General features: G+C 42.6%; 1 protein-coding gene across 1 annotated transcript in view; it reads left to right on the top strand.

The window, feature by feature from the left end:
* LOC143490841 (complement C3-like) overlaps window positions 1-20,517 on the top strand; it is a 159,887-nt gene that overhangs the window by 106,121 nt on the left and 33,249 nt on the right. Inside the window, exons 20-26 of the mRNA XM_076989351.1 lie at window positions 6,021-6,106; window positions 6,480-6,622; window positions 6,777-6,986; window positions 7,097-7,157; window positions 7,311-7,397; window positions 10,011-10,214; window positions 10,375-10,450. Coding sequence (XP_076845466.1) covers window positions 6,021-6,106; window positions 6,480-6,622; window positions 6,777-6,986; window positions 7,097-7,157; window positions 7,311-7,397; window positions 10,011-10,214; window positions 10,375-10,450 — 867 coding nt within the window. The remainder of the gene's footprint in view (window positions 1-6,020; window positions 6,107-6,479; window positions 6,623-6,776; window positions 6,987-7,096; window positions 7,158-7,310; window positions 7,398-10,010; window positions 10,215-10,374; window positions 10,451-20,517) is intronic.

Here is a 20,517-nt window from a genome sequence, read left to right on the forward strand (position 1 = left end):
CAATTCATCATGCTGTTGAGGAATTTATCAGGCAATGCCGAGGAGACAAGATGGTATTTAGTTTAAGATGTAGCTCGAATTGGACTAGACAGTGGTTGGAGATTGCTGCAGTTTGCAGGAGTGTATTTATATTATCTACATTGATACCCAGCGTAAGAATTAAATCTAGGGTATGATTACGATAATGAGTAGGTCCTGTTACATTTTGTATAATGCCAACAGAGTTCAATATTGAAGTAAAGGCCCTTTTCAGCGGATCCACCGCCTTATCAAAATGTATGTTAAAGTCTCCTACCATTATTATCTTGTCACTGCATACCGCTAAATTTGCTGCCAAATCGCTGAAATCGTTTGTAATTCCCTTGTGGTCTGTACACATTAATCAGTGAGTGTAACGAATGGAACACGCAAGGAGAGATCCTGATGCGGAAGTGAGTGCTTTTTATTAAGATAATTCAGTACAGCAGGCCACGTAGACAGGGTACCCGCGGGTCCTTAAAAAGTCTTAAAATGTCTTAAATTTAGTTTTCCATATTCAAGGCCTAAAAATGTCTTAAAATGTCTGGAATTTTATGAGGGGAGGCATTAAATTATTATAAGTGTGTGTTGTTCAGTTGTTCTGGCGCGACGTGAACTTTGCCGAATCTAGCGCTAATGCAGAAAATAACCGCTCCAGGGTCCTAGTGCAAGATTCCTAGCGTTGGAGTATACGGCCTCAACAACGTCAACAATTTTCGTTCGCCAACCCCCCCCCCCCCCCCCCCCCCCCCCCCGTCAACAATTCTCAATTCTCGTTCGCCACCCCCCCCCCCCCCCCCCCCCCGTCAACGATGTGGAACACACCTGCATCCCCGGTAATAGTATTATTTTTTCTTGTGAGAGGTATTAAAAAGGTCTTAAAAGTCATTGAATTTGAGATTTAAAAATGTGCAGATACCCTGGTAGAGCACACAGCGGTGTTATGCTGGTGTAGGGCTATAGTGGAGTAGCGGTGGTCAGAACGGTCCGAGGTCGAGAGGCGAGGGCAGAGTTCGGGAGGTATCCAGGGGTCGGGCGGGAGACGTGGTCTAGGGGGCAAGCAGAGTTCGGTACACAGGCAGACAGACCGGAGAAAAGGCTTGGTATGCAACAACATGGAGGCAATACTTCACAACCAGGAAGTGTAGTTCTGGTGCTTAAGTATGTATGGAATGTGGGCGTGGTGGTGAAACAGGTGAACTTGATATGTCATCGGCTATTCCTGACATTACCCCCCCACAACGGAGCGTCTCTAGACGCTCCACGCCTCGAAGGTGGCCGGCCACGACCCCGGGGGGCAGGGAAATGTGGGTGTACAGCATGAAAGTCGGCAATGAGCGACGGGCAGAGGACATCGCGAGCGGATACCCAGGCCCGTTCCTCGGGACCATATCCCTCCCAATCGACAAGATACTGGAGACCTCCACGTCGACGTCGTGATTCCAGTAATTCCCGTACAATGTAAGCAGGTCTACCGTCAATGTCCAGAGGTACCGGGGGGCGGTCCTGTAACGGGGATACTGACATGGGGCTGTAATGGACAGGTTTCAGGAGGGAGACGTGGAAGACGGGATGAATGCGGTATTGGGGGGGTAGCAAGAGTTTATAGGTGACTGCATTTACCCTGCAAAGGATCTTGAAAGGTCCGATGTATCGGGGCTTGAGCTTGTGGCAAGGTTGGCGGAGGTTGAGGTTGCGGGTGGACAGCCACACTCGCTGACCGGGATGATAGATGAGAGCGGGGAGACGACAGCGGTCAGCATTCATACGGCGGGTGTAGAGCGTGCGCGAGCTCCCAGGCACGGGCACTATTCTTTAGCCAGTCGTCTAGAGCGGGAACATCAGCGGGGGTTTTATCCCAAGGAAAGAACGGAGGCTGGTAACCGTATACACATTGGAAAGGGGTTAGTTTGGTGGACGAATGAATGATGGAGTTTTGTGCGTATTCGGCCCAGGGGATACAGTTGTGATCAAATTTATTCAACCCCCACTGAAATAAAGTGTTTTGGCCAGTTTGACATTGATTTTGATTATTTACAATTATATCAAAGAGGCACTTATAAATTAGACAAACATAACATAATATTTATGATGGAATAACCACAAATGTCTTTACTGTGCTCACATCATTATCAGTTTTATTCAACCCCCTAGTGACATTATTTTTTAGTACTTAGTACAACATCCTTTTCCAGTTATGACAGCTTTCAAGCGTGAAGCATAGCTTGACACAAGTGTCTTGCAGCGACCTATGGGTATCTTAGCCCATTCTTCATGGGCAAAAGCCTCCAGTTCAGTCACATTCTTAGGCTTGCGCACTGCAACTGCCTTCTTTAGGTCCCACCAGAGGTTCTCAATTGGATTTAAGTCTGGTGATTGCGATGGCCACTCTAGAATGTTCCAGCCTTTCATGTTCAACCATGCTCTAGTGGACTTGGATGTGTGCTTCGGATCATTGTCCTGTTGGAAGGTCCAACGTCTCCCAAGCCGCAGGTTTGTGACTGACTCCATCACATTTTCCTCCAAGATCTCCTGGTACTGAAGGGAATTCATGGTACCCTGCACACGTTGAAGCTTTCCTGTACCATTAGAAGCAAAACAGCCCCAAAGCATAATTGACCCCCCGCCATGCTTCACAGTAGGCAAGGTGTTCTTTTGTTCATAAGCCTGGTTCTTCCTTCTCCAAACATAGCGCTGGTCCATTGTCCCAAACAGTTTCATCTGACCACAGTACACTGTTCCAAAACCTTTGTGGCTTGTCCACATGACTTTTGGCATACTGCAGTCGACTTTTCTTGTTCTTTGGAGTCAGCAAGGGGGTGCGTCTGGGCGTTCTGGCATGGAGGTCTTCGTTATGCAGTGCGCGCCTTATTGTCTGAGCTGAAACTTCAGTGCCCACATCTGACAGGTCTTTTTTCAGTTCCTTAGCAGTCACGCGGGGATTTTTCTCCACATTACGCTTCAGGTAGCGCACAGCAGTCGCGGTCAGGATCTTCTTTCTGCCACGACCAGGTAACGTTTCCACTGTGCCCTTTAACTTGAACTTGCGAATGATACTTGCGATAGTGTCTCTTGGAATATTTAACAACTTCGCAATCTTTTTATATCCATTGCCATTCTTGTGAAGAGCAATAACCTCTTCTCTTGTCTTCTGGGACCATTCTCTTGCCTTCACCATGCTTGGAAACACACCAGTAGATGTCTAGAAGGAGCTGAGTATCACAGTCCTTTTAAATCTGCCTAATTGGTGCTTATCATGCTTGATTGCTGCTCGTTGACATCCACAGATGTTTTCAATACCTGATGGAAAACACTGGAATGAACCTCTGTTCTTAGGAGTGGTAGTCGTAAAAGGGTTGAATAATTGTGTCAATGAAGAAATCACAAAAAGGCCATTTAATACTTTATGATAAAAAAAATTGATGCTATCTTAGTTGCATTTAGTTCTTTAACAAGTCCTTGTAAGATTTCATTATGAACACAATTACAAATGTGCACTGAATTCCATAAAACCCTTCGCAGCATTGGGGGTTGAATACATTTGATCACAACTGTATGTGTGTGTGGAGTGGGTATGAGAGAGATGTGTGTGTGTGGAGTGGGTGTGAGAGAGATGTATGTATGTGTATGTCTGTGAGGTGTGTGTGTGTGGAGTAGGTATAAGAGATGTATATGTGTGTGTGGTGTATATGTGTGTGACTGTGTGGAGTGGGTTTGAGAGAGATGTATGTATGTGTGCATGGTGTGTGGGGTGAGGGGGTAGAAACATTCAAAAATAACTGTCACTCTCACTTCTTCTCTGAGTGGAGAAGCCTTGTTTAATCTGATTTGCACCCTCCGAACAAACGGTCATACTTCGCGACATATTTAACTTATCTCTTAACCGAATATATTGTGTGAGAGAGGACCCATTGCTGATGGTTTTGATGTAATTGTGTGTGGTTTGACCCAATACTGTCTGATTTATGACAAGAGGCACAGAGGCAAATTGTGAAAAAGCCAACTCTGATTTTGAGAAATTGACATGGTAGCCAATGGGGCAGTTTTCTGTGCCTATGGCCAAACATATATAATCATTTGATCGATTAGTTTTAGAGTTATGAGCATATCTCGGCGTGCCAGAGAAGACAAGTTTCTCTACCATTTAAAATGGAGCTTCTAGGTAAATGTTTAAGGATTTTACAGCAGTTTATCCAGGAGATTTTAAAATAAATTTTCATGACAGCACACACTCTAACTTGCAGTTATAATTTGAAATTCTGAACATTCCACCATTCATTCCTATGGGAAGTTTTAAAATTTTAAACCTAAATTTATTTAAAAATTACAAAGCCAATCGACTGTAAAAATCTGAGTCGAGGCCTTCGAAACGCAGTTTGAACGGAGTCTGTACGTCCAGCGGTTCCGGCTGTAATTGAAGAAATGTGTGGAAGAAGAAGTATGAGGGATAACAATATAGGATTTTTCAAGCCCTTTAATTAGATAACAACATAAGTATTAATAGTAAACAAATTAACTAAACTACGTGCATTGCTTTACAGCATGGGAACCTGACATATTGTCACCCTAATCCAGCTGTGCCCATCTTGCAGCTGTATTTCTATGGTGGAGACCTCAGGGCAGATTTCAGACTCTCTTTCATCTCACTCATCAATGCACTGAGGCAGGAAACTGATCATGGGTGGAGAAGGGACATCATGCTGTTAATGTTCCTATACTGCCTAGCACAGGCAGGATGCAATCGCATGGTCTCATGAGCGTTTGCCATCCCAAAGTCATCTGTGCATAACGGAGTCAGTGGGATCATGAGGAGGGTCATCACCTTTCCTTCTGACTATGAACTGGAGGAGGTAGGAGCAGGATTTGGCTGGATCTGCATCTTTCAGGGTGGCATAGATGGGTGCCACATCCGACTAAAACCCCCCATCTGTCAGCACATAGTTTTATTTGATCCAGCTATAAGCCATCTGTGACCACCAGAGAAAATGTATAGATATTTTTGTTGGGTATCCTGGGTCTGATCATGATGCAAGGATATTAAAGAACAGCCCTGTGTATAAAGAGATACAGATACCTGTGACCTGAGGTCCGGTGCGGCGGGGGTGGCGAACGTAAGTTGTTGAGTGGGGGGGGGGGGGCGAATGTGAGTTGTTGAGCGGGGGTGGCAAACGTAACACTCGTGACGGAGTTCGGGTCCGGATCGGGACCGCGGTCCGCCAGTTGAGTACCCCTGCCCTATACCCACCTGCAGGCAGGTGCATCCTTGGGGGTGGGGGCTATCCATGCATGAGTGCTCCGATCCAGCTCCTGACACCTTATCAAGAGCCTGTGCAGAACCCTTTGCAGGCTCGCTTTTACAGCAAGCTCTCTCAAGCCAGGAATGTCATAGAAAGAGCATTTGAGATGCTGAAGACACGTTGACAATCCTCAGACATACTACGTCCTCCATTTTGACATAACATTTAACATATGACATATATGACATCACTTGATCATAGTTAAAGGCAAGAGAACAAATACAAATCAAACATTAACCAAGAACACCAATTAACACTGACCGTAAAGACCAACACGAACTAGACAAACACAAAAGCCAAAGAGCAATAAAGACATGAAATACCAGACTACCGGGGATACAGAGAATGCACAATACTTACAATAATTGACAAAGCAAACTAAACACAGGACTTAAATACTCTGACTAACACAAGGAACCAAATGAACAACAAACATGAAAAACAAAGACATAACTGACAGGTCAGGTGGATCTAACCGTGACAATCATATTTTGTATTTTTATTTTGTAATTGTATCAGACTTACATTTGTAAACTTATATTTAAGTTTGTAAGGCTTATATTTACTGAATAAGCCTAGTTATTCTCACTTTTGTTACAAGGGAAGACTTGAGATGGGACAACATGATTAAAACAAATCTGCAAAATGTATTTTAAAGGGTTTTTCTTGTACATCATTTAAAGGAAGATTCTTGTCTTTTCTCAGTGTCTTGTCTGAAACTTTCTCTCGTCACCTTCCGGAATCCATCACCACATGGGTGATCACTGCAATCAGCATGTCAGATGACTATGGTGAGTGAGTGTGTTCGTTTCTTTGGTTTTAATTGTTATTTTTGATGGCATGCTAAACAAATTATTACATATAAATTTGATTATAAGTACACTCTATTTCGTAAACATCATAGACATGCAACATCATAAACATGCAAACACCTTGAATCCATAACCTACAGAAAGTTTCTAAACTTTGAAGATTACTTAAAAACAAGGCATTATAAACATTTAAAAAGCTCTCAGGTTCAACAGCATAAGTTTATCAAGAATAAATGCATAAATATTTTCAGAAAAACATTTATTTAAACCAATTGGTTATCATACTATCATAGCCTTGTAAACTACAATAAAAGTGTTTTTTGATTTTTACAAAGTTTTTTTTTTCCTCTAGGTATATGTGTGGCAGACCCATATGAAGTTTATGTTACGAAGAAGTTCTTCATTGATCTAAAGTTACCTTACTCTGCTGTAGTCAATGAGCAAATAGAAATCAAGGCAATTCTCCACAACTTAAGCGAAAATCAATTTAAAAAGGTTTCTGTCCTTACATGTTACTTTATATTTCTCACATATTTCTCAGATTATTCCTCTGTGCTGGCAAATGAAATGCTCTACCACAAATCAAAGCTGGAGACCCAGCACTAAATGCTAAAGCTCTGATCTCTATGAAAACTTTGATCCAACACAGATTGATGTGTACCTAAAGGAGACTGCGTCCATATGCAGCATGGCCAGCCGTAAGCAAAAGCATCGGATCACAGTGAGCATGGATCGCAAATCATCCCGTTCTGTTTCCTTTGTCATAATCCCCTTAGTTGTAGGAGATTTTGACATCGAGGTGAAAGCCTTCACGTCATCAGGAATAAGTGATGGTGTGCTGAAAAAACTGAAAGTGGTGGTGAGAGATTTATTTACATTTTTTATATCTCACTAATGAAACTTTATTAAATCAGTTCATTCTGGTGCCTGATGTAACTTAAGTATATAATGGGGTTTTGGCTGGGACAGACCCAGGGAGTGCTGACAACTACTGGAGAGACAACTCTTATTCTAGACCCTACCAATCATGGTAAGTGTCAGCACGTACTGAGGCCAGTGGAGATTCATTAATAGTGCCTCTCTAGTGGTGTAAATGTAATAGTTTGTAACATAGTTTGGTTTGTTCATGTCATGGTGCCAGGATGAAGACACATGAGTTAATGTGTTGTTCTCTGTTTGGCAGGAGGAGTGCAACGATCAGAAATTAAGAGACCCTTCCTGGATAATCAGATGCCAGACACAAAAGCTCACACATACATAGCTGTTACAGGTAAATCATCCACCTGCTCAAGAAACCACCTGAGCCCAAGGCACTTTGTATGTGTGTCATTGTTACTCCTCTGTACAGAAACTGCCAGTTGTGAAGTATAAATTAGAAGTGTATATAATTGTGGATTTTCATTGGTAGGGAAAGTTGACAAAGTTTCCCACCCAATCCAAAGCCTGGGACTGGCTGGCATTTATGTCCTCCAAAACATGATTGCTTGTAGATGGGTCAAAATCGGGTGCCCAGTTTTGTTTCCTATGCACCTCATCTCCACCCATCAGGTGTCATTCACAGCCGTTTATTGTCCTCATGTGTTTGTTTCTGTGCATTGCTCTGTGGATTTAAACACAGGTATTGACATTTTAACTTTAGTGGTGAGCAAGAACAGTCAGTCATTAAAAGAAAGAACTAAAAGAAATGGATCGATCCAGAGATCTCGTTACACACACTCAGAGCATCTTCAAGAGAGAGCTAACCCCCCTTCAATAATCATGACTCTTTATACTAACTACTGCTGGTCACATAAGTACCTGTGATGGAATTTTGGGCGGAAGGTCTGATTAATCTCCGCTGATAGCACTGTCTGGTGATATCAGCGCTACCCAGAGCCGGAGTGGCTAATCGGGAGGATTCCCGATGGGCCGGCTCATGTCAATCTCTAGTTGGGGCCGATTGGGAGGGAAAAATAATTTTGGGCCGGATTTGGGCATGAAACTCCCGGGCTGAAAAAGGGACCCACTCCGGCCCTGGCGCTACCCCTCGCTGGACAATCAGGTTGAGAACGTTCTGCTTCCCCACATCATGCAAGGTGTCTTTGAAGTGTGCAGAACATTTTATCTACAGGCTAGCCACAACTATGAGTGACTGCCTAATCTACACACTAGGGGTACTTGCAGACATAGATTGACACAAGATTAAAATAAAAGAGAGCATGGCACTGGAGGCTTTACGTGCATACAGAAAATGTATTAAAATTTCCCATTACATTTCCCTACTTTTTGTCCTTTATAGACAAATCACATCAATTACAGACCACTCCAGGTTTCTAGTTGTAATGTCATCATAGAAGGTACATTGACTATTTACAAACTCTTTATTTACATTTACATTTACATTTATGGCATTTGGCAGATGCCCTTATCCAGGGCGACTTACATTTTTATCTCATTTTTTATACAAGTGAGCAATTGAGGGTTAAGGGCCTTGCTCAGGGGCACCTCAGTCATGGCCTCAGGTCTGGGAATCGAACCCACGACCCTCCGGTCACAAGACCAGTTCCCTAACCGCTAGGCCATGACTGCCCCACAGTCTTTAAAGACTAAAGACTAAAGACAGTCTGCCTGTCTTTATAATTATTTACAGTTTACAACTATTTACAGTGTCATGTCATCAAAGTGTTCAAATTCAAACAATTGACAGTACGAATCGAGTGTGAATGTCTGCTCTGGCAGGTTTCCGTTGTAGTCCTCATTCTCGCTGGTCACCATCTGGAGCTCCCCTGTCCTGCACTAACAAATCACAGTTCTTGCTGTACCCTGCTAGAGACAGAAGGCAGGATGCACATATTAGTATTGCTAGCACTATGAGAACGGGGGGTGCACACTGTACTAACCAGGAGCCCCAATTCCTCAGAATGTCTTGCCAGATTTTCCATGTACCTGACCCTGTCTCATGTGGAGTAGAAACAGCTTGTTTCATTTGTTCTAATCCATTGGAAATGTTGTGAGAATCTGGTATGTAGAACCAGCAGGAGATGTCTAACACTTGACACTATTCCCCTTTCTCAGCTAGGAGGATGTCCAACTCAATTTGATGTTGAATTACTGATGTCTTAAGTGCTCTTTACTCATCACTCATCATCTGCATTGCTAATTCAGTTTTCATTTGCTACATTTAAGTGTCTAAATCATGATGAGCAGTTTGCTACATCAGTGGGCATCATTCAGTTTTGGGGTTTATGTCCACAAGCAAGCAGATTTTGCATGCCCGCATGTAACATTCTCCAGCGTACAATGTGTTAATGGAGCTGTGCTCTTGTTCACTTGTTTGTGTTGCCAGCTCTAGTTTGAGATATGTATTGGTGTGTCTACTCTACAGCTAGTTTGAGGAACGTTTTGGTGTTTCTACTCTGTGTCTTGTTTGTGGTATGTTCTGGTGTGTCTACTCTGTGTCTAGTTTGTGGTATGTTTTTGTGTTTCTACTCTGTGTCTTGTTTGTGCTATGATTTGGTGTGTCTACTCTCTGTGTAGTTTGAGGTACATTTTGTTGTGTCTTTTCTGTGATTGTGGAATGTTTTGGTGTGTCTGTTCTCTGTCTAGTTTAAGATATATTTTGGGGTGTCTGGTGTCTGCTCTGTTTTTCGGTTTGTTCCCTGTTAGTTTTGTGTTTGATCTTCTGTGTTTGTCACTCAGTAAACTTAGTTTGTGTTTGTATCATGCTTCATGATATGCCTTCCAAGTGTGACCGATAAAAATGAATAAGCTTTAAAAAAAACAAAACAAATTACTCTAAAACTAGAGAAAATGTCAAACTTTGACATAGAGTGGCTGGAATATACCAGACCCTAGTGGAGACAGTTCCCATAGTAACCTAATTTGTATACATGTGCATATGTAGGAAGACCATTGACGCAGCTAATAAATGATGCCATCAGTGGGAAGGGTCTAGAAAAACTCATTAAAATGCCCAGTGGTTGTGGAGAACAAAACCTGTTGAGAATGGCCCTGCCAGTCATTGCGACCTACTATCTTGACAAAACCAACAAGTGGAATGACGTGGGTGAAGATCAACGATCTAAAGCCCTTGGTTATATTTCTCAAGGTTGGTGTATTCTAATATCACTTCTATGAGACATAAATTGTTAAAACGCTATTGTTAAAATCCCTGATTACTAAATGACAATTTTAAAATGCATCATTTTGGACTGTAAATCACTTTTTTCTAATATGGACCATTGTGGATCTGTTTCTCTCCATCTCAGGTTTTGAGACTGAGCTTACATATCGTATACCAAATAATTCTTTTTCAATTTGGCGAGGGAGTCCAGGCAGCACTTGGTAAGTTCTTTTCCATTTTCTCTGATTATTTTCTCTTCATTCATATTTTACTGTTTGCCAGCTCTGTATTCATAATTTTTTATTCATTACAGTCTGGTCATTTAGTTCCAGCTGTAGTGAATGCTGAATGGAGGCAGGATACAAACACTGAGTAGAGCATCTTTAACTATGGGCAAATCTGGAAACATAGTCCCAACAACCAGTGCAGGGTTGAAAACCCATTAAAATCAGACAAAGAAACAAAACCTGAATATGTGTCAAATATAAGAACTAAACTGCAACAAAGAGATATGGAAGAAACAAAACAGGCAAACGAAGGAACACACTGGTAGAGACAACACTAGGACATGAAACTGTGAACAATAACGAGACAGTGGTAAACACAGGGTTAAAATGCACAAGACAGTGAGGCCAAACACTTGAAACCAAAACAGGGAGCTAAAACCAGGAACTTACCAATACAAAGGAATACAAGGCAGGTTGGTAAGGGAACCAAAATAATAGAGAAAAGGAACCATGAGAGAAGCCAGACCCATGTCAGGCTTACAATTGGCTAATGCTTGTCAGGGTGCCAGTTAGATTTTGTTTTGTCTCTGCCTCATGTTGTGGTTTTGTCTGGCCATGATCTTCTCCAACCATGTTCCATCAGTGACTGTTCCATCAAGTTTTTTTTGTTTGTTTGTTTATTTTGAATGGAGTTTGGAGCCATTTCCTGTGTATACAATATAAGCTTTGGAGTGCCCTTTGTTTGGTTTGATAATTTGTTTTCTTTATCTTACATCTCCTCTTCTGGGTTTCTCAGAGAAGATGGAGAAACTACTGTGCTGTTGGACCTAAAACCTTCCACTCTATTGTTTTAGGTTTCATCCAACTCAGTAGTTACCCTGATATGTTACATGGAAAATTCCATACTCAATCCCTGCCCCAAATACTGTGTCCTTCCTCTGAGGCTCCACCACCTATCCAGTACACCACAAAGATTGCCCTTTACATCCTCTGTCCTTACAATGTACAGCAAACATGACTGATAGCAGCAAGAGCATACATTGTGTAGTAGTTGATTAGTACAAGGTCCCTGTTTTCATAGCACTGACAGTGGAATTATCGGGATGATCACAAATGACACATTAAGTTATTTAATTTGCCGTTTAATCCACATCAGCCTTGGACTGTCATAGGGTGTACCATCAGCTTCTTCAAACCTCAATTTTAACTGTACACATGTAACCTAAATTATGATTATCAGTTTATTATTTTCATGCCTCAGAATGCTATGCAGACTTTGTTTTTGACTTCACAGAATGTCTAACATCTCACCAAGTTTGACAGGTGTCAGTTACAGGGTTGCCAACTTTTCAAGATCGCTTGGAGTGAGATTTAAACCTGGAGGGGGTGGCGAGTGTAAATCGTTTACCGGGGGGGGACACGTAAATTGTTACCGGGGCGGTGTAAATTGGACACAAGTTAAGTATTATATCGTGATCAATCGATCACACCAGAGCGAACTAGTAACTCATTGAATCATAGATATGGATCAGAGGTAAATTAATTAGATTTTTTTTTCGGCGTGAGAAATCGGAAGTGTGGCGTGAGAGCGTTTTTACAGTGTTCCAAATTACAGACTCCTAAAGACTTACAGTTCCTAAAGACTTATTATTAGACTTGTTGAGGTGATGTTGAGGTGATGCTAAGGACTTAGCCCTCTAATCACAACTGTATTTTCTCATTTCCGCAGTTATCCAAACTAAGTCTCTTCATCAGAAAAGATACATGAATTTATTTATTGTGTCTACATGGTTCTTTGTTATGGGACAAAAGACATATCAGACTTGAAAAAAGACTTGAAGCAGTATCAGTGTTAAATTAGCCATAATAAACTTTGAAAATGCTGGAGTAGCAGTCAAATGAGATGGTCTCATGTGATGCACTGGAGATGGGCATCAGTGGGACTTTGATAGGAAAATGAGATGAGTAACAAGAGCAGAGAAGTACTCAATGAAATGGTGAGTGGATGAGTGAGCATGAGGTGTGATTTGTGAATCACTGGAAGGTCCCATTAACAGCTGCAGCTGGTTCAGAATGCTGTTGCCACAATGCTAATGTAGGAGTAGCAGGATGTGTTCCTGTGGGGGATGCAGGATCTGGTGTTCCTGCATAAAACCATTGGAGGGCAACAAATGGTGGTTTGCCTCAAGAAGCAATGGGATAAAACTGACCATTTGTATTCTGGTTATATCAGTGTGTTTGTGTGGCATGTTGAGTTTCATTTTGCAGCATGTTGTGTAGTGGGAATGGTTATGCTACAGGGAAAGTGTTAAATCACTCAGTGGGAAAAATTGTAGACCTCATCCCAAAGGTGGAGGTCCTGTGTGGAAATATATTGTGTAATCAAATGTACTCTGTTGTCTATACCATCAACCTGATTCCCATTGGTTAACCTGGTTTTTGTAACTGCTGTCCCTTTGATATGCTGGGGGGTATAACAGGTATAGAGGATGTTGGTTTAGGTATTTTACTTAGCTTAGTGACTAGAATGTGGCTGGTGATGGCCATGCTTTCAATTCCAGGTTCAGAAAGTAATAGTCCTCACCAGGATTTTGCTGGTGGCCAGCAATTCCTTCTCGATTTGCGCATAATTGACCTCAGCGCTAGTGAGGGCCCTCGACACGTAGGCCACTGGTTGCCATGTTTCCTCGTGCAACTGTAGAAGGACGGCTCCTAAGCCATATTGAGAAGCATCAGCGGAGATTCTTGTCTCTCATTTGGGATCATAGAACCTAAGTACTGGCTCTGAGATGAGTATCTTTTTCAGGTTCTGAAAACACTCCTCTTGCTGTTGTAGCCACATCCACTCAGTTTTCTGCTCCAGCAGCATCCTGAGTGGAGCTGAAATGGCAGACAGCTGGGGTATGAACTTAGCTTAGTATGTGACCATTCCTAAGAACCACCTTACCTCATCCTTGTTCAGCCATATTGACTATGGCTGACGTCTTGCTTGGGTCAGGACTCACCCCTTTCTCTGACACAACATCTTTGATGAACGTCAGTGACTTGACTGCAAATTCACATTTGTCTCTGTTTAGCTTCATGTTGACACGTCGTGTACGCTCAAGCACTTGTCGTAACCTTGTGTCATGTTCCTCTCTTGTGGATCCCCACACTATCACGTCATCCATCATGGTTGTGACTCCTGGAACATACTCAAATATGGTGTGAATAGTCTTGTGATGGACCTCTGGAGCAGATAGGATTCCATATGGAAGACGGAGGAATCTGTATCTTCCTTGTGGCGTGTTGAAAGTTCAGAGTCTTGAACCAGCATTGTCGAGCTTCATCTTCCAGAACCCAGAACCCTGAACCCTGCGAACTGAGACATAATCTCCTCACGGGTTGGCAACTTGAAATGCTCTCGTTTGACTGCTTTATTCAGATCTCTGAGATCCAGACATATGCATAATGCACCATTTTTCTTTTGTACAATGATGAGGGGATTGGTTGCACTTTCTTTTCTACAGTGTTGTATAAAGTATTCGAGACCCATACTTGAGTAAAAGTACAAGTATTCTTATCAAAATTTTGACTTGAGTAGAAGTTGAAGTGTTCTTTAAAAACTTTACTTAAGTATTCAGCATTTTTTGTACTTAAGTATTGCAAGTAGTTTAGTCTAAAATTTATTACTCAAGTACTGAAAGTAAAAAGTACAAGTATTGTGTTTTGAATTAATTAAAGAAAGCCATCAAAGTTTGATTATCAATTGTTTTTATATATCACTTACAAATCAAAGATGTCAAATATCACAAATACAAGTGTTCTGTATGTACTTAAAAACTGGGGTTAACACTTCGTACACAAAAAACAGATAACCTGTCCCGCTTAATTTAGCTGAGAAAACGAGGTGTATTTTGGACGTAAAATCGGTCCGTCGGATTCTAAGGGTGAGCCTACTGCCCTGCTTTTACCCTCAATAAATGCCCTTAACCTATAAAAACACTACACTATAAAAATGGACACGTGATTAGTCAGTACGTCGCCTTTATTGCCAGCTAATGTTAAGTGAATTCTGCAGCACGCCATGAACATAATTAGGTTAGCTAAGATATCTAACCTAACTAGTGCTTACTGCGCTCTTCTGCTGTTACCAAACACGGTACCATCTCTTTTAATGAGATAAAAAGCGAATTATTTGGAATAATTTCGAATATATGTGTGTTTGTATAAATATGTAAATTAAGCTGAAGGTGCTGGAAAATACAGAAAATGGACCTTCAAAGTGCCGTACAAGTGCATGAATTCTACCTTGTAACTTCGCACGTACAAAAATCGAGTGGTGCACGACATCGCGACACGACCCTTGCGGCAGTCACGACGTGTCAAGTGAACCTAGATTACGAAGCTCAAGTGTTGAGTGAAGGCAGCAGCAGAGTAAACGAGACGCGACCGGAGCATGCGCAGTTTTCTCATAAGACAGCCTGATCGCTTGACCCGGTGACAGCGCCAGCTAACATGTTTATAATTGTAACGAGTAACTATACAGCACGTAAAAAATGTATCGGAGTAAAAGTATTAAACTGATGGAAAATATGTAGTGAAGTAAAAGTGGAAGTAGGAGAAAAAAATGATACTCCAGTAAAGATACAGCATTTTAGTACTTAAGTACAGTAGCGAAGTAGTTCTACTTTGTTACTATACAACTCTGGTTTTAAGACATGTCAAGACATGTTTGTGCGTGTGGTTTAAGACATGTCAAGACATGTTTGTGCGTATGGTTTATTCACCACTGAAATGTTGACAGACCTTGTGACACCTGCTCCTCATTTCTGAAACAAGTGAAAAAAATTTGCCGTTGTCCTAATATTATATCTTAATATATTTGCGCTTATTGTGATGTCTAGTGCAGAAACCCATTTAAATGGCAAAGACTATTATTACAGAAATAACGGCTGAAGTATTATGATGTACCGTGGTCTCCATTCAATATCGGTATATTATCACAGTCTGTGATAATTTATGTAAATACCGCAGGCCAAACTTAGTAATGATTTGTGGTTGTTTTATATTTCAGAATGACAAAATGCACAATCTGTCTTTGGTGTTTTAAAATAACTGCACTGTATGATGTAAAAATGTGATGTACAGTGTGACTGCTGTCATGGCTTCCGCTAAAGGACTTTAAGATAAAGAAATTGCCACAGAAGCAATGTTTGTGAACTGGTATGCACATAGATTAAACTTGGTGTTAAACTGCTGCACAATTCACAAAAACAGTCCAGTGTTTTTGCAACTTTCTATGGGTTTGTCACATTTATTGTTAAACCCACATTTTCTGTTAAAGGACGGCCTTTCCTAAGTCTTCAGGAAGTTCCCTGAAACTCTGCTACACAGTGGAGCTTCACATAATGGATATTAAGCACTATGCCCAACATGTATCATAGGCTCCTGCAGACCTTTGAAAGGATATGTTTTAAAAGAGTCAGGTGATTCCTGAGGTGATATTCCAACATTTGATAAAAAGTTATGGAAGTTTCTTTGATATAGGGAGACTGAAATCTGAGTTCCATGTAAAAAAAAAAACAGTGAAGCAGTGAATAAAACAATGTTGTGACGGGCAGGGTGAGTGAAAATAAATGGAAGCGATCACGCCAAGTCTCAGGGAAATAGGATGGTTTAATATATAAAGTGCGCAAACCAAAACCCGTGAACTGATCCGAATTAAGGATATCATAACCAGCGGTCAACTGGTACAAAGACAAGACATATATAGACGAACAAACGACCCTCAGGTGAGACGGATCGCGGGCTCCCTGACCTCATACAGCCAATGTTTACATTACAAACGTGTAAAAGGACAGCTATATTATGCGCTGCAGGGTTGCCAAGTTTTCAAGATCACTTTTAGTGATATTTAAACCGGGGTGGGGGTTGGGGTTTGGGTGGTGAACGTAAATTGTTGACGGGGGGGGAGTGTAAAATGGACACAAATTAAGTATTATATTGCGATCGATTGATCGCCAGTGGTTGGCGCCAGAGCGAACTAGTAACTCATTGAATCATAGATGTGGATCAGAGGTAAATAAACTAGATTTTTTTCGGCGTGAGAAATGGGATGTGTGGCGTGTAAACGTGTGAAGACAGCCAAATGCGTGTGTCTCACGCTCAATGCGTGAGAGTTTGCAACCTTGGCGCTGCCAATTGTGTCTGCAAACGTGTGGACATTTCAGCCTACAAGAACTCAACATCAAATATTCAAAGATTCAAAGCTTTATTCTTCACACATTGTACTTCACACATTGTACAAGCACAGGGTGAAATGCGTCTTCGCTCAGGGCCCAGTGTTAAAGCACCGAAAACCCAGAGCAGCGTCGCCTCGATGGGCGCCACCTTTACGCAGAATGAGAAAACATAGAGATAACATTGGGAGGAGACAAAAAAAATATGACCACAGATTATTCTCGCGAACAGGACAACAGTCTGTGTGCATGCAAAAAATCCCCATAGCACACACAGCATTGATAACACAGACAGTAAGCAGTGAGAGGCGTGATCCATTCAGAGAGGGAGGGGGGGAGCCAGAGGCCTGGCACACAGTTTTTGTGTCAAAGTTCGCGGTGGAAGGCGAGAGCCATCTCTGACAGTCTCTGTGTGGGGGTAGGAGCAGGTAACCAAGACGACGACCTTCTGGGAGAAATTTGTTTGGGCGCCAATGCAGATAAGAAGAATGAAGAATTTAGCAAGGAGCTCGTCCTTGGGAATTTGAGCACACGAACTCCTCTTAAACTCGGCTGTCTCCCAACTGATCAAACTTATCCAACTTCGCACGTAGAGCATTGATTCCATCCACGATCACCTCCAAGCTTTTACCAACAGTCACAGTCTGTGTTCCAACAGCTCTACCCTGTTGAGCTATGAGGAAACACGATGCGATAACGTTTGTATGATGTAATTATTAAATGTAATGCAGTGCAATACTAAGAACCAGTTCTCACACTGATTGTACACACTAGCAATATAGGATGATTAAGTCTGCTACAAATTGATTCAGTTGGTGTCAAGTTGTAGCTACACGTATTGGCTGACAGTCTCATCAGTTAGTGCCTTTGTGGAACACATTAAAGTTACACAGGCCTAATAATTAGGAACAAACAAAAATACATATTATTTATAATAAATAATTTATATATATAATATTTATTTATAATACATTATTTTTATCATTAAAAGTCATTGTTTCCCATAATTCAATTTCCCATGATGTAATTTACTGACACGAGACAGTACTCATGCATTTACTCACTACTTGAGTAGCTTTTAATCAAAGTACTTTTTTACTTTTACTCAAGTAAATTTTTGGGATGCATACTTTTACTTTTACTTGAGTAACATTTGGTTCAAGTAACTGTACTTTTACTTGAGTAAAATTGTTGAATACTCTACCCACCTCTGCTAACCGCTCCCGGCTACCTTACCTCTCGGAGCTGACCCCTGCCCTTTGCTAGGGGTCACCCCGGGCTCCTGGGGAGACAACCCCTCCCGGGTTGACTCATCGCAAGGTGGACTCCTCCACCCAACCCAGGAGCACCAGAGACCAGGGCCCTGGGGAAACAGCCACAGGGACACCCTGGTCACCCCGAGCTCGAAGGGGAGGGTCTCTATTGGGAGACCCTTCGCTGTCCGGGAGAGCCGCCTCTCGCCACCAGGAACCTGCACACAAAGCACTGCACAACCATGTCATCACAAAGGCGCCGAAGTGGGAGGACCAGGCGTCCTACCACACCAGACAACACAACACAACACATAGGCGCCAACATATACGCTCACTTACCCTGATCCCCCTACCATGGGGGAGGGGTCTCTGTCTCAGCAGGGGACGTCCACCGGCTCAGGAGAACCCCCCACGTTCCTGGTCAGGGCCTCCCTCAGGAGCTGCACCCTCCATACCACACTCCGTGGCATGGGACCACCACTGGTCCATCCCCAACACACACTCAAGGGGGAGGAGCATGTGTGGAATTACACAAAACAATTCACACAACACGCTAGGACAAAATGAACACGAAAAGACAATACAAATAGACAGGACCCCCACACGCGTGCTCTGCAAACCATGACGCACCCACTCCGGCTCGCAGTCGCTCCCAAATTCCAACACGGAACACACGGGGAGCGAGGCGACAAAAGTGAGTGCGTGCAGCACGCTTCGGTCCCGCTGTCCACACACACACACACACACACACACACACTACGACAAAAAAAACGAAACGCACGTCCATAAAAGAGGAGCCTTACGGAGGTAACGGACTCTAGTCCTCGCCGTGTTACAAACAATACACTAGACAAACAAACATTTAAACACGGCAGGACGAGTGGAGACCGACCCAGCTCACTCTCATACGAAACATACAACATCACGCAGATGTTGATAAATGGAAGCGATCACGCCAAGTCTTAGGGAAATAGGATGGTTTAATATGTAAAGTGCGCAAACCAAAACCCGTGAACTGATCCGAATTAAGAATATAATAACCAGCGGTCAACTGGTACAAATGTAACCAGGTTCTGTCTACCACGCGAGACAATGAAGAGTCAGGTGTCAAAAGGCTTACAATTTATTCAAAACCAGGCTCTTAGGAGAAGGAAGGAGGAGTCAGAGGTTGCCACCCACCACTGGGACCTTAAATAAATCCAAGAGAGCACACCAGATCAATCGAGATAAAGTTCCAAGTGCAATAATATTCCAGGCTCACAAATGGCACCACTACAAACACCGCACACGAAATTCATACATGGCACTCCATATTAATAGCTACCCACACATCAAAATGTCCCACCAAGGCCCAGTGGTAGGCGTACACACAATGGCTACAGCCTGCAGTCCCCAATACTGGTCAAGTTAACATTAACATTAAAGTAATTAAAAATACGCCATTACTTTATTGATCTTAATCTAGAGCTAATTTAAAAAAGGAAAGCCACCACAAACCGCCGAGAAGCAAGGACTACAACTACGGGACCTCGGGCTGAGCCACTTGGGGAAGGCCGAAGGTGTGCAGAGTTCCAGCACAGGTCGGCCGCCCTGGCGTGGACAATCAAACAAAACTAACACAAGTAAACAAATAAACACACACAAACTAAACTAATAAAGGAGACCAGAGCTTAAGCCTGTTCTGGCCTGATGCTGGCACTCAAAGGCAGCACCAATCACAAACATACATAAATTACTAAAATTAACAAAACAACAACCAACTGCACACCATCCACCTTACCCACTGCTGACACGAAGGAGACCAAAAAAAAAACCCACTGGGGCCCTCCACAGGCCCAGCTTTTAAAGGGTCCTCTTCCTCTCCCCATGAACCCAGCATTTCATCGCAGCAAATCCCACAGCTCCCCATTTGTCCTGGCCCCATTATTGCACCCTGACTCCCAACCAGTCCATTCAGTTACACAAAGACAAGACATATATAGACGAACAAATGACCCTCAGGTGAGACGGATCACGGGCTCCGCCCACCTGAGGGACGAACACAACGCCACACCCACAGGACAAGCTGCTGCTGTAGACGGGAGCGACCAGTAGGGGGCCCTCCGTACCGTGACAAATGTATTAATCTTTTACATTGTTTTAAGATTCTCATTATAAACATAATGTAGAAAACCTTGTTAAACTATCATGTTTCAAAAGAGGTAATTTTATTGTTTATACAGTGTGGTTTAACTTGGTTGAGAATGATTCTTCATTGGTTCATCAGAGTTTGTTAATTGTTTGAAATACGCGCTACTTTAAAGTTATTCAAAGTAGACATATTTGTGTGCATGTGCACTGTTCTGTGTAAACAGGGGTGTGTGTGACTAGGGGTGTGTGCGATGTTCTGCGTGAACAGGGGGGTGTGTGTGTGTGTGTGTGTGTGTGTGCAGATAGTGCTTCCCCTACAGTGTGAGTCAAGGTCATGTGCGAGCGCATCAGTATGTGTGTGTGTCTGAGACCCTACTGTCTTTAGCGCTGTTGGACTAGGGGTTTGTGTGTGTGTGTGTATGTATGTGCACGTGTTTGTGTGTGTGTGTCACAGGTG

This window comes from Brachyhypopomus gauderio, unplaced genomic scaffold (genome assembly GCF_052324685.1).
Source record: "Brachyhypopomus gauderio isolate BG-103 unplaced genomic scaffold, BGAUD_0.2 sc67, whole genome shotgun sequence".
NCBI classification, from domain to species: Eukaryota; Metazoa; Chordata; class Actinopteri; order Gymnotiformes; family Hypopomidae; genus Brachyhypopomus; species Brachyhypopomus gauderio.